The following is a 14,040-nucleotide window of genomic DNA, read 5'->3' on the forward strand; positions in this document are numbered from 1 at the left end:
CCCCCAGGGGCCTGAGGGGCATGGCCAAAAGGGGTCCATTTCACAATATTGGCAAATACTGGAAAATTACATAACATTACTGTGATAGTCACTCACCTTATCAATAAATTTGTAAATAAAACTGTACATGTTTATCAATCTTGATAATATATATACCTGCATGTCAGAGTTTTTTTCCCTCTGAAATAATGATTGCAACTGAATTTTAATGCATACCTTCATATGTACTTACATGTATAAAAACAGTTTATAACATTATTTTCAATTGTCTTGTTTCAAAATATCAACAACAATAAGCATTTTCTATTTATAAATAGATTCATTTATTCATTATTAACATATATGAAAGACAATGGGTGTTCAAATTTCACAGCTGCCCACTTACAATATCAATGCTAATAATTCAGTACAATTATACTGCTAGTTTGTACTGATATTCTGTATTTTTCGTAATACAGAGTTATCTGCTCTTGTGAGCAGGAATTGATGGCTAAGTCATTAGTTTGTGTAAGAAAATTACGTTGTTTTCTCACATTTTCATGACCTTACTCTCGCAAACAGTTGACAAAACAACCAATACCTGCTCACTAGAGCAGATAACTCTGCACTACAAAAAGACGGAATTGTAGAGAGGTAATCCAGTAAAACATTTCAGAATACACAAGTGAATCTTCAACACAACAGAATTAATTTTTATATCTTGACTTTTTTTGTAACTGGCTTTCCAAACTTGGCCATGAACTTGGCATAAAGTCCCTCTGAGATGACAATGTCCACTAGTAAATGATTAGGCTTGACCGCTCCGTCCACCGCTTGGACCGTGGCATGGGTATACAACCAGCTGAAATATACCAATATATAGTGTCTGTAACAAACTTCAACTTTACTGGTAATGTAACTAGTGGTGTAACTGTTCATGAGGTATTGAACTCAATTAATGTAAACGAACCTAAGTGCATTAAAGAAGAAACAGTAATGTATGTCTATGAATGAGGTAGCAGTGACCTACATATTCTACCTATATTTCTACCTGAATTAACAAAGTAGCATTGACCTACGTAGTCTACCCATATTTCTACCTGAATTAACAAGTTAGAAGTGACCTACATATTGTACCTATATTTCTACCTGAATTAACAAGGTAGCAGTAACCTACATCTTGTACATGTATTTTTGCCTAAATTAAGGCAGGACGAGACAGTGAGCTAATTACAAGATAACCGTGACCTACATATTGCACCTTTATTGTAATGAGGTAGCAGCGACAAATATATTTTACCTGAATTAACAAGATAGCAGTGACCTTAATTTTTACCAATACAATTTATTTAAGTGTCACATATCGATATTATATTAAAGCAACAAATTTTACAAAAAGTAAATTTTATTTGAGAATCTAAAACAATAAGATATCAAAAGCCAAATCGGTCTTACAAGACACTGTACCATCACGCCTTATAAATCAACTCACTATCACTGTACATAATCATATGAAGTTAAAACATAGGTACCAGCAATACTTATAAAGTAGCAGCGAAAATATTTTGAATACCTGGGTTTGTCATTAAAATTTTCTGAACTCATTTAGGTGACATACTTGAGATGCTCCCCACTGGCAGGGACGCTGATTTTTTTCTCCAGGAGAGCTTTGCTTTCTAGAAGTTGTTTCTGTATGGCCAGCTGTAGTTCATGAAGGCCGTGGCCCTTCACTGATGATATGTTGATACAATCAGCATCACACACATCACTACAAAAAACAAGAAGGAATCAAAAGCTATATTTGGTTTGTTTTTGTTTAACGTCCTATTAACAGCCAGGGTCATTTAAGGACGTGCCAGGTTTTGGAGGTGGAGGAAAGCCGGAGTACCCGGAGAAAAACCACCGGCCCACGGTCAGTACCTGGCAACTGCCCCACGTGGGTTTCGAACTTGCAACCCAGAGGTGGAGGGCTAGTGATAAAGTGGAGGGCTAGTGATAAACCTTAACCACTAGGCCACCGCGGCCCCTAAAAAGCGATAGTGTTCAATAATTAATACAGAAGATGAAGAAACAAAAATGAGATTGTCTAGATCAAGTTACTTCTCCTTTCAAGGATTTCACCTTAAAATGTAAATCTTTTTAATGCCATGTTAGTAACCGTTGTAAATATTCAATTGATAATAAAGCATTACTATTAGCAACATATGTAGAGAGAAGGAATGACGCTGGAAAGCTTCCTAGCTTGGTCTCTCATTTATTCTTTATTTATTTTTCTTTTTAAGCAGTAAAATCTTACAATTTGTAATTTTGTGAAATAGTAATTAATACATCTGTAGAAAAACAGTAAATGTTTTATGTTTGTGATATTGGTGAGTACCCTTTGACTAGATCCACTTTATTTCCAACATTGATGATTTTTCTGTACTGACTGTCCGTCAATAACTTCTTCAGTGTTGTCTGGACGTTGTCTTTTTGGGCTACTCTGTCCGGGTGGCTGATGTCCTGAAGGTGGATAATCACATCCTGTCCACAAACATATAAAACAGTGTATACTTCACACAAGCATGCCAAACAGTGTATACTTCACAGAAAATATATTCATTGTCTACAAACAAATACAAAAAGTTTCTACAAATGTACTTCATTCTTTATATGAAATAGTTTATTCCTTATTCTGTATATTTGGTAACATTAACAAGGGGTTCAATTTCAATGTGTTCAGTCATTTAACGTAAACAAAATGTATATTAAATTTCTACAGATAAATTTTACCACGTGGTGATACATGAAATTGAATTCCTACAAATAAGTTTCAACTGTCAAAGTCACAAAATATCGCCCCTGCAAAATCACAAAACTATAAAGTACAGAAAAACACAAAAGTTTATTACAGGTACTGCAAATTTAAGCACAAAATTTCATATATTACACAAAATGTTGAGAATCATTAACATACCGCAACCAAGGCATCCTCTAGTGTAGCACCAAAGGCGTCGATGAGGGTGGTGGGGATGTCTGCGATGAAGCCCACAGTATCCATGTAAAGGATGGAGAGATTGTTCGGGAGGGCACCTCCATGTGCTGTCACATCCAATGTAGCGAACAGCTGGTCCTGAGGCTTCATCTTACGGTCACCAGTCAAGGCCTTAATCAATGTTGTCTTACCTGGAACCAGGAAATAAACTTCTTAAAACACAATATTTACTAAATTATCTCTTCTGTTAAATCACAGGGTATAAATGGCAGGGCCATAAGAAATTTCATAATTCAAACACACATAACTTATGATCAAGTTCACAATGTACAAAACTTGAAAAACCTGGATAAAAACAATGTGAACATTTTACAACTGAATATGTTCATGTTTGGACAACTCACCACAATTTGTATAGCCTACTACTGCTACCGTCGGCTGCTGACGTTTCTGTCGCCCTTTCCTCAGGAATTCTCTCTGCTTCCTCACTTTAGCCAACAGCCCTCGTAACTTTTGTTCTCTGATCTAGCGAAAAAAAATTCACGTGTATAGTAAATTCTCTGTAAAAAAGTATAAAAAATATACATGTGTATAGCAAATTCTCTGTAAAAAAGTATAAAAAATATACATGTGTATAGCAAATTCTCTGTACAAAAGTATAAAAAATATACATGTGTATAGCAAATTCTCTGTACAAAAGTATAAAAAATATACATGTGTATAGCAAATTCTCTGTAAAAAAGTATAAAAAATATACATGTGTATAGCAAATTCTCTGTAAAAAAGTATAAAAAATATACATGTGTATAGCAAATTCTCTGTAAAAAAGTATCAAAAATATAAATTGTTATAATAGCTTCTTAATGAATCTGTGTAATCAAAAGGTTAAGTCATCTAAGAAGGAATACCATGTGCAACCTAGTAAATTCCAATTCTCAAATTCTAAAGTAATAATTTTGAACATGTGATACTAGAGACTGAATACCATCATCATTTCATCACTGAGCGAATGTAGCACACAATCATTAACACCGATCATAAGGTGTTTATTTTGCTCTTCATTTCGAAAAAGAATATACATCTTGTGATGTTTCCACAATCTCGCAATGAAGATGATCTAGTACCTGGTACAGCTTTAGTCATCTTGTATCTGTGTTGTTTCTTTAAAGCGATGTTTACTAACCTTCAGTTAACACTAGTGATAATCACTTACCCCCAGTTAACACCAGTGATAATTACTTAACCCAGTTAACACTAGTGATAATTACTTAACCCAGTTAACACTAGTGATAATTACTTAACCCAGTTAACACCAGTGATAATTACTTAACCCAGTTAACACTAGTGATAATTACTAACCCCCAGTTAACACCAGTGATAATTACTTAACCCAGTTAACACCAGTGATAATTACTTAACCCAGTTAACACTAGTGATAATTACTAACCCCCAGTTAACACCAGTGATAATTACTTAACCCAGTTAACACTAGTGATAATTACTTAACCCAGTTAACACTAGTGATAATTACTTAACCCAGTTAACACCAGTGATAATTACTTAACCCAGTTAACACTAGTGATAATTACTAACCCCCAGTTAACACCGGTGATAATTACTTAACCCAGTTAACACCAGTGATAATTACTTAACCCATTTAACACTAGTGATAATTACTTAACCCAGTTAACACCAGTGATAATTACTTAACCCAGTTAACACTAGTGATAATTACTAACCCCCAGTTAACACCAGTGATAATTACTTAACCCAGTTAACACTAGTGATAATTACTTAACCCAGTTAACACTAGTGATAATTACTTAACCCAGTTAACACCAGTGATAATTACTTACCCCCAGTTAACACCAGTGATAATTACTTAACCCAGTTACACTAGTGATATACTTAGCCAGTTTACCCATGTATTCTTACCCAGTTAACACTAGTGATAATTACTAACCCCCAGTTAACACTAGTGATGATTACTAACCCCCAGTTAACACCAGTGATGATTACTTACCCCCAGTTAACACTAGTGATGATTACTTACCCCCAGTTAACACCAGTGATGATAACTAACCCCCAGTAAACACCAACAATGTTTACTTACCCCCAGTTAACACCAGTGATGTTTACTAACCCCCAGTTAACACTAGTGATGATTACTAACCCCCAGTAAACACTAGGAATGTTTACTTACCCCCAGTAAACGCCAGTGATGTTTACTTACCCCCAGTAAACACTAGTGATGTTTACTTACCCCAGTTACACAGTGATATTACTTACCCCATAACACAGTGTATTACTTACCCCCAGTAAACACTAGGAATGTTTACTTACCCCCAGTTAACACCAGCAATGTTTACTTACCCCCAGTAAACGCCAGTGATTATTACTTACCCCCAGTAAACACTAGGAATGTTTACTTACCCCCAGTTAACACCAGCAATGTTTACTTACCCCCAGTAAACGCCAGTGATTATTACTTACCCCCAGTAAACACTAGGAATGTTTACTTACCCCCAGTTAACACCAGCAATGTTTACTTAACCCCAGTTAACACCAGCAATGTTTACTTACCCCCAGTTTACACCAGTGATTATTACTTACCCCCAGTAAATGCCAGTGATGTTTACTTACCCCCAGTTAACACCAGTGATAATTACTTACCCCCAGTAAACGCCAGTGATGTTTACTTACCCCCAGTAAACGCCAGCGATGTTTACTTACCCCCAGTAAACGCCAGCGATGTTTACTTACCCCCAGTAAACACTAGCAATGTTTACTTACCCCCAGTAAACACTAGCAATGTTTACTTACCCCCAGTAAACACTAGCAATGTTTACTTACCCCCAGTTAACACCAGTGATAATTACTTACCCCCAGTAAACACTAGCAATGTTTACTTACCCCCAGTAAACACTAGCAATGTTTACTTACCCCCAGTAAACACTAGCAATGTTTACTTACCCCCAGTTAACACCAGTGATAATTACTTACCCCCAGTAAACGCCAGCGATGTTTACTTACCCCCAGTAAACACTAGGAATGTTTACTTACCCCCAGTAAACGCCAGCGATGTTTACTTACCCCCAGTAAACGCCAGCGATGTTTACTTACCCCCAGTAAACGCCAGTGATGTTTACTTACCCCCAGTAAACACTAGGAATGTTTACTTACCCCCAGTAAACGCCAGCGATGTTTACTTACCCCCAGTAAACACTAGTAATGTTTACTTACCCCCAGTAAATGCCAGCGATGTTTACTTACCCCCAGTAAATGCCAGCGATGTTTACTTACCCCAAGTAAACGCCAGCAATGTTTACTTACCCCCAGTAAATGCCAGCGATGTTTACTTACCCACAGTAAACGCCGGCGATGTTTACTTACCCTCAGTAAATGCCAGCGATGTTTACTTACCCCCAGTAAACGCCAGTGATGTTTACTTACCCCCAGTAAATGCCAGCGATGTTTACTTACCCCCAGTAAATGCCAGTGATGATTACTTACCCCCAGTAAATGCCAGTGATGTTTACTTACCCCCAGTAAATGCCAGTGATGTTTACTTACCCCCAGTTAACACTAGGAATGTTTACTTACCCCCAGTAAATGCCAGCGATGTTTACTTACCACCAGTAAATGCCAGTGATGTTTACTTACCCCAGTAAATGCCAGCGATGTTTACTTACCCCCAGTAAACTCCAGCGATGTTTACTTACCCCAGTAAATGCCAGCAATGTTTACTTACCCCCAGTAAATGCCAGCGATGTTTACTTACCCCCAGTAAATGCCAGCGATGCTGGTAGTGAGTGTCTCCCCCTAGATAGTTACTTCCTCCAAATGTTTTGTCATGCTTGCCATCGTGGACATCAGGAATACAATATCTAGATAAATGTCCCAAATGAGAAGTTTTTAAAATAATGTTGATCGGAAGCATTACAGCTAGGTATTGAGGTTATTGTTGCTGTATCAGGAACACAAATGTTTAAGTAGATATGAACCCCGGGCATGAGTGGAAATTTTGAAGTCTCATCAAATCAGTGTAAATAAATAAATCACTTTATTGTTAAGTCGTATTACTAAAATGAAATATATACAGTGTATGACATCAGAAATAGTATCAAGTTATTTAAGTATTATCTGTTGTACAACAAGAAATGAATAATGGAATTAGCATTATAAACTTTCTAGTATAGTATGATACCACAGATTTAGTATAAAACTTATACAACTTCTGAATAAATGTAAACAGAATTTCAGTCTATATGGTTCAATCTTTGTCATTCAAATCACCACAAAGATTTCATCTTACATACGTAGATCGCCTGATGTTCACTAAAATCAAAAATTCATTCTGAGAACTAGGACATCATGTACATCTCCTTTGTGTTAGAGGGTGATATGACACTGGATACAAGGAAGGTATTAGATAAATGTATGTATCAAAAAATTAAAAAATTAATAATTTAGGTTTTTAGATATTTAACGTGACAGACTCCATACAAACCTGTAGCATGTTAAAGGTAGGATACGAAAAACTGAAGTGAACAATCAGGGCTAGAAAAAAAGGTCTGATTGCCCAGGGTCAGTAAATTTGGTCTGTAGAAAAGTAAATATTGGTGATTACTTGCTGATTAGCAAGTGCAAAATTTCTGGTGATCTATCCCTTTTCCTTAGATCAATTTAAGATACTACTAATTTAGTTTAATTGTACCACAATTTTCACATTTTGGCCAGTACTTTGAACCCAAATTTGCCCGAAGGACAAGTGATGCTGAAATATTTTTGTTTATGCCCTGGTAACACGTTTGTGTGTTAAGACTGATAATTACCTTAACATGGGGATCTCTGCCAGAGCTACCTGCAGTTTGGCTTCCTTAGTTTTAGCATGTTCTTTAAATATCTGTAGAACAACTGTGTACCTGCAGATCCAACAAAAGATAGTATATGCTTGGATACAAATCCAAAATACCCAATAATAGAGTCAACTCCAACATAAATGTTTTACAATATAACATGTTAAAATACAACTCCAAAATAAATGTTTTATGATATAGTATGTTCAAATACAACTCCAAAATAGAATATATTTTGATAAAACATTAAAATACAACTCCAAAATAATTCTGCTATCTTATGACATGTTAAAATAAAACTCCCAAATAATTAATATATGACTCCAAAAATAATGCAGTATGATTAATATCAACAGTTAACATTACTCTCAAGGATTATCGCATTAGGTCACGAAGGATTATGAAGTATTCACTAACATATGTACAATATAAGACATTACAACTCCAAAATTACTTATTTCAATATGTAATTCAACATTTTAGAATATGACTTCTACATGATCCACTTCAACATGTACACATACATTTTGTGTGGTGGGTGTGTTACCTGTCGATGATGGCGATGTTCCAGAGATCCTGGAGAGCAGACACCTGTGCCGGAGACAGTTTATTGGTACTGAGGAACACCATACTGATATGTCTATTATTTGTGATTTCCTGAGTAAGCTGAGCCAGGCGTCCCGGACTGAACACATGAGGCAGGTGTCTGTTGTGTACAGGGACAACCATCTGTCAGGTAACACAAGCATCATTAATTACACCACCCTCAAATACTCTACCTCCCCTAGTATTAAACTTTGGGGAGTGCTGCAGGGCTTACTTGTGAACAACTCTAGCACATACATGTACTTGTTAAAGAACAGGGAATCATATTCCTGTTGAGTGCCCTAATGGGAATCAGGGTCTCCATCCTGAAAATCCTGAACCGAAGAAGCATATTGCTCCTTCATCTGAGTGACAGAGACGGTATCTAACACTATGTACAAGCTACACCCACCCGCTCTTTTTACATATTGTGATATACTTACTATTTTAACATTGATCATTCTGCAAAAATGAAGATTTTTGAGTATTTGTGTAAAGGAATTTATTTGAAGATGAATACGGTATAATATACAGCTATATATAGGTTCCCCACTCAATGTGTTCTTGTTGTATCTTTACCTTCAATAAACTGATACATACTGTTCTAAAAGCTGTTTCAAAAACATTTTGTAGTAAATTCAATGTATTGGATGGCTGAAATAGATCTGCCTCCAATTTGTTTGTCATATACAATAACTGATTGCAAGAGTTTTCAATGACAAAATATACTTGATCTCATAAAGGTAAAATATACTCAAAATAACAAATATGAAATGAATATATAATTGGTTTAGTAAATATTTCTTACTTTCTGCACCACTTTCCAGTCTGGCAGTGTTTCCACCAGGGCGCATGCCTCAGCGAGTTGAAGGTCAGGGGTCGTTAGGGATGGCTGATCTCTTCCCTTTATGTCTAAAACAAGTCAAGCAGAACATCATTATATAGTGACTAGCTTATGGAACATTTCAATTAAAATGTACAACATTCTTTTTCATTACATAATACCTGGTGAATCTTACTACAAATACAGTGATCTGCTTAAAATTTAGATGAACTGAAGCACCATTTTGCATGTTATTATGTCCACAATGTTGTGTCTGTGAAATATGTCATCCTAGTAAAATACTAGCCACTTCATACCATTCTGATGTAACAGAGCACATGATTAATTAAAGCTAGATCACTGCCTCCTCTAGGGATCGAACCTGGGACCTCTGGCTTACTAGTCTTGCGCTCAACCGATCGAGCTAAAGAGAAGATTCTCTAGCCGAGCGGTATGTTGCGGCCAGTATTTACCAGGCCCCAGGTTACACTGACAAGAGAGAGAATTTTTGTTTTAGCTTGTTCTGTAGAGCACCAGATTGGCCAGTGTCTCCAGGGTCAATCTCTAGCAAAGTCATCAAAAAATAATTATATCAACTCATATGTGCAATACACTGAAGTAGCATGAGGTGTCAGAATGTATATTTGTGCTATTATCCACTCACAGCAAAACCTACCTGGTTGTATGACTAGGATCTACCAGGGATGCTGTAGTACTACTGTAATAAGATCCTTTGTCCCATACCAGGGATGCTGTAGTACTACTGTAGTAAGACCATATGTCCCATACCAGGGATGCTGTAGTACTACTGTAGTAAGACCATATGTCCCATACCAGGGGTGCTGTAGTACTACTGTAGTAAGACCATATGTCCCATACCAGGGATGTTGTAGTACTACTGTAGTAAGACCATATGTCCCATACCAGGGATGTTGTAGTACTACTGTAATAAGATCATATGTCCCATACAAGGGATGCTGTAGTACTACTGTAGTAAGATCATATGTCCCATACAAGGGATGCTGTAGTACTACTGTAGTAAGATCATTTGTCCCATATAAGGGATGCTGTAGTACTAATGTAATAAGATCCTTTGTCCCATACAAGGGATGCTGTAGTACTACTGTAGTAAGACCATATGTCCCATACCAGGGATGTTGTAGTACTACTGTAATAAGACCATATGTCCCATACCAGGGATGTTGTAGTACTACTGTAATAAGACCATATGTCCCATACAAGGGATGCTGTAGTACTACTGTAGTAAGACCATATGTCCCATACAAGGGATACTGTAGTACTACTGTAGTAAGACCATATGTCCCATACCAGGGATACTGTAGTACTACTGTAATAAGATCCTTTGTCCCATACCAGGGATGTTGTAGTACTACTGTAGTAAGACCATATGTCCCATACCAGGGATGCTGTAGTACTACTGTAATAAGATCCTTTGTCCCATACCAGGGATGTTGTAGTACTACTGTAGTAAGATCATATGTCCCATACAAGGGATGCTGTAGTACTAATGTAATAAGATCATATGTCCCATACAAGGGATGCTGTAGTACTACTGTAATCAGACCATATGTCCCATACAAGGGATACTGTAGTACTACTGTAGTAAGATCATATGTCCCATACAAGGGATACTGTAGTACTACTATAATAAGACCATATGTCCCATACAAGGGATGCTGTAGTACTAATGTAATAAGATCCTTTGTCCCATACAAGGGATGCTGTAGTACTACTGTAGTAAGATCATTTGTCCCATATAAGGGATGCTGTAGTACTAATGTAATAAGATCCTTTGTCCCATACAAGGGATGCTGTAGTACTACTGTAGTAAGACCATATGTCCCATACCAGGGATGCTGTAGTACTACTGTAGTAAGATCATATGTCCCATACAAGGGATGCTGTAGTATTAATGTAGTAAGATCCTTTGTCCCATACCAGGGATGCTGTAGTACTACTGTAGTAAGACCATATGTCCCATACAAGGGATGCTGTAGTACTAATGTAATAAGATCCTTTGTCCCATACAAGGGATGCTGTAGTACTACTGTAGTAAGATCATTTGTCCCATATAAGGGATGCTGTAGTACTAATGTAATAAGATCCTTTGTCCCATACAAGGGATGCTGTAGTACTACTGTAGTAAGACCATATGTCCCATACCAGGGATGCTGTAGTACTACTGTAATAAGATCATATGTCCCATACCAGGGGTGCTGTAGTTCTACTGTAGTAAGATCCTTTGTCCCATACCAGGGATGCTGTAGTACTACTGTAATAAGACCATATGTCCCATACCAGGGATGCTGTAGTACTACTGTAATAAGACCATATGTCCCATACCAGGGATGCTGTAGTACTACTGTAGTAAGATCATATGTCCCATACCAGGGATGCTGTAGTACTACTGTAGTAAGACCATATGTCCCATACAAGGGATACTGTAGTACTACTGTAATAAGATCCTTTGTCCCATACCAGGGATGCTGTAGTACTACTGTAGTAAGACCATATGTCCCATACAAGGGATGCTGTAGTACTAATGTAAAACCTACCTGGTTGTATGACAAGGATCCTCTGTCCCATACAAGGGATGCTGTAGTACTAATGTAAAACCTACCTGGTTGTATGACTAGGATCCTCTGTCCCATACCAGGGATGCTGTAGTACTCTCGTAACATTTGTTTGTACTCATGTTCCATTTCAAGTACTTCCATGTCATCTGAAAAGAAATGTGGTATTTGTATATAAATATAATTATAAACTCTGATTTTATAAACTAGTTAGGTCAATTTTAAAAATTGAGCAGAATTTTTTATCAATAATTGTACTTAAAAAAAAATAAGTCCATGTCTAGTTATAATTCCACTCATTTGTTCTTAATTGAATTAAACAACAAACGTGATTCTATTGTCTTGTAATTGTGACTTTGAGGTGTTTGAATGCCGGGATTATTGCAGAACAGTATAGTAAACACTAGTTGTACTGTAAACTGTTTTTATTTGACAACAATTGTGGATAGATCGAAGCACCAGGGGTTTTACTGCGGAAGGAAACAGAGTAACCAGATAAAACCCTGTGTTCTGACGGGTAATGTCTACACATTTTCATGTCTGGTGTCAGGGCCAGAGGAAACACGGGCTACGCCTGTAGGTGATAGCTAGCTGGCGAGTGTTACTGCAGGCCCACCAAACGATATGTTATGTACCTTGAGTTTCCTTCAATTGGTCAGGATCATCCTCCATATCACCTCCTCCTTCTTTATAAATTGGGTGATCTCTTTTATGATGATGAAAACTGCTGTGAAAGTGTCGATATCCAGAAAACCAAATCATCATTGGTGAATATCTGTATTGTGAATTTCTTAAAACTTCACCTTGCCTAAAAAAATTCTTACCCTTTAATGAATTTTGATGACAAATTGTATAATATTTATTTAAACTACACACTGGTATTTTGTTTTTACCAAATAAATGTAAATTTAAACCAGGTGTTACATGAGTGCTTAAAGATAACTTAATGTATTTATTGCATGTCCGTTGATGTATACAACAGCTTGTTCTATTAAAACCCCTGCACGGAACTGCTCTCCATTTCATTAAATATTCGTTGGATGTTGAATATATTCCCCTGATTTTCCGGAGGAATAAAAACATATTGTTCTGACTGACCATCATGTCCAAGTTTCCTGTTCATCTACCAAGTTTCCCAAGTCTGTAAAACCAAGAAAATGTATCAAATTTAGTGGGATAAATATTATATACTGTCTCAGGATTATAATTACTCTACTTCATATAGGCAGAGACGTATTATACGGTATATACTATATATACAAGTCTCTGATATAGGGCCTACAAATTCTTGATTTAACTAGAATCTACATGTACTTCACCAAAAAGGGCACTAGCATACCACAAATGTGCCATATTTGAATATCATATAATTATTCATATTTTTATGAACACAGACAGATATTATAACTAGATCCATCCACTTGAATAATATTTTTTTTAAAAATACACACTCTTTTATTTCTAATTTTAACACTGTCTGCTGTAAAAATCACCTGGCCTAATGATAATGTATTATGTTATCGGTTGGCACTTGATAAGTCTGGCAATTTTGCAAGAGTAAAATGTTCACACACACACACTATTTCTGAAAATACTTAATATCAACTAGTGCAGTCTCGAAAATATATAAATAGTCTGCATGATCTAATAGCACTTAATTTCCTCACCTTTCCAGACCTTGCATCAAAACAATTTAGAGTGATGTCCCTTTGACAAATTTTTGTAGACGGTTAAATTGCAATAGAAATGGGTTCGATCCACAGCAGGAACAGAATTTTTTTTTTTTTTAATCTTTATTTTTAAACATTAAGTTGAAACTTGTAAATGCCGACATTGACTGAATCACTAATAAGTACAAAACGTTTCTTTCTATTTTTTTTTTTATAAAAGCACTTGGAGACAAAATGCTTGAATTGTCTGGGCAGTGTCCTATACTTGTTACTTGTCATCAACTCTTCTATTAGGTTTAGGAGCCTCTCTGCCCCTAACAGTTACAGGATTATACTAGGCTGATAGTCAGTGGCCTGGTACCACAATTGATAAGAGGGCTTTTGTCTAGCTGTAAAGTTCTGTGGTCCACGGTTTGAATCCTGGTCTGGTAATTGCATTAATTTCCTCATATTATATGCATGTACAATTAAAAGAATAGATGGAATTAGATCTACCAATTATGGATGGTGACATTATGATGAACTTTTATTTATTTACACCCAATTGAAAAGTAAG

The 14,040-nt window shown here is 36.4% G+C and overlaps 1 protein-coding gene across 1 annotated transcript; it reads right to left on the reverse strand.

The window, feature by feature from the left end:
* Positions 1 to 299: 299 nt before the first annotated feature.
* LOC117336899 (putative GTP-binding protein 6) lies at positions 300 to 13,497 on the reverse strand. Its single transcript, XM_033897660.1, has 12 exons — positions 13,482 to 13,497; positions 12,450 to 12,955; positions 11,862 to 11,963; positions 9,206 to 9,309; positions 8,360 to 8,541; positions 7,789 to 7,878; positions 6,735 to 6,840; positions 3,358 to 3,478; positions 2,936 to 3,144; positions 2,357 to 2,502; positions 1,598 to 1,747; positions 300 to 841 (listed from the first exon to the last, which is right to left on the reverse strand). Exons 2-12 carry the CDS (start codon positions 12,916 to 12,918, stop codon positions 694 to 696), a joined length of 1,827 nt encoding a protein of 608 aa, XP_033753551.1. The 5' UTR covers positions 12,919 to 12,955; positions 13,482 to 13,497; the 3' UTR covers positions 300 to 693.
* Positions 13,498 to 14,040: the final 543 nt, after the last annotated feature.

This window comes from Pecten maximus, chromosome 10, assembly GCF_902652985.1.
Source record: "Pecten maximus chromosome 10, xPecMax1.1, whole genome shotgun sequence".
NCBI lineage: Eukaryota > Metazoa > Mollusca > Bivalvia > Pectinida > Pectinidae > Pecten > Pecten maximus.

Excerpts from the sequence above, each read along its gene's own strand:
- LOC117336899 (XM_033897660.1), bottom strand. The coding sequence starts at position 12,918 with ATGATGGTCAGTCAGAACAATATGTTTTTATTCCTCCGGAAAATCAGG. Across the intron at positions 8,542-9,205 it reads ACTGGAAAGTGGTGCAGAAA|ATGGTTGTCCCTGTACACAA; the intron begins GTAAGAAATATT and ends GTTACCTGACAG. Across the intron at positions 842-1,597 it reads GCCAGTGGGGAGCATCTCAA|CTGGTTGTATACCCATGCCA; the intron begins GTATGTCACCTA and ends GGTATATTTCAG.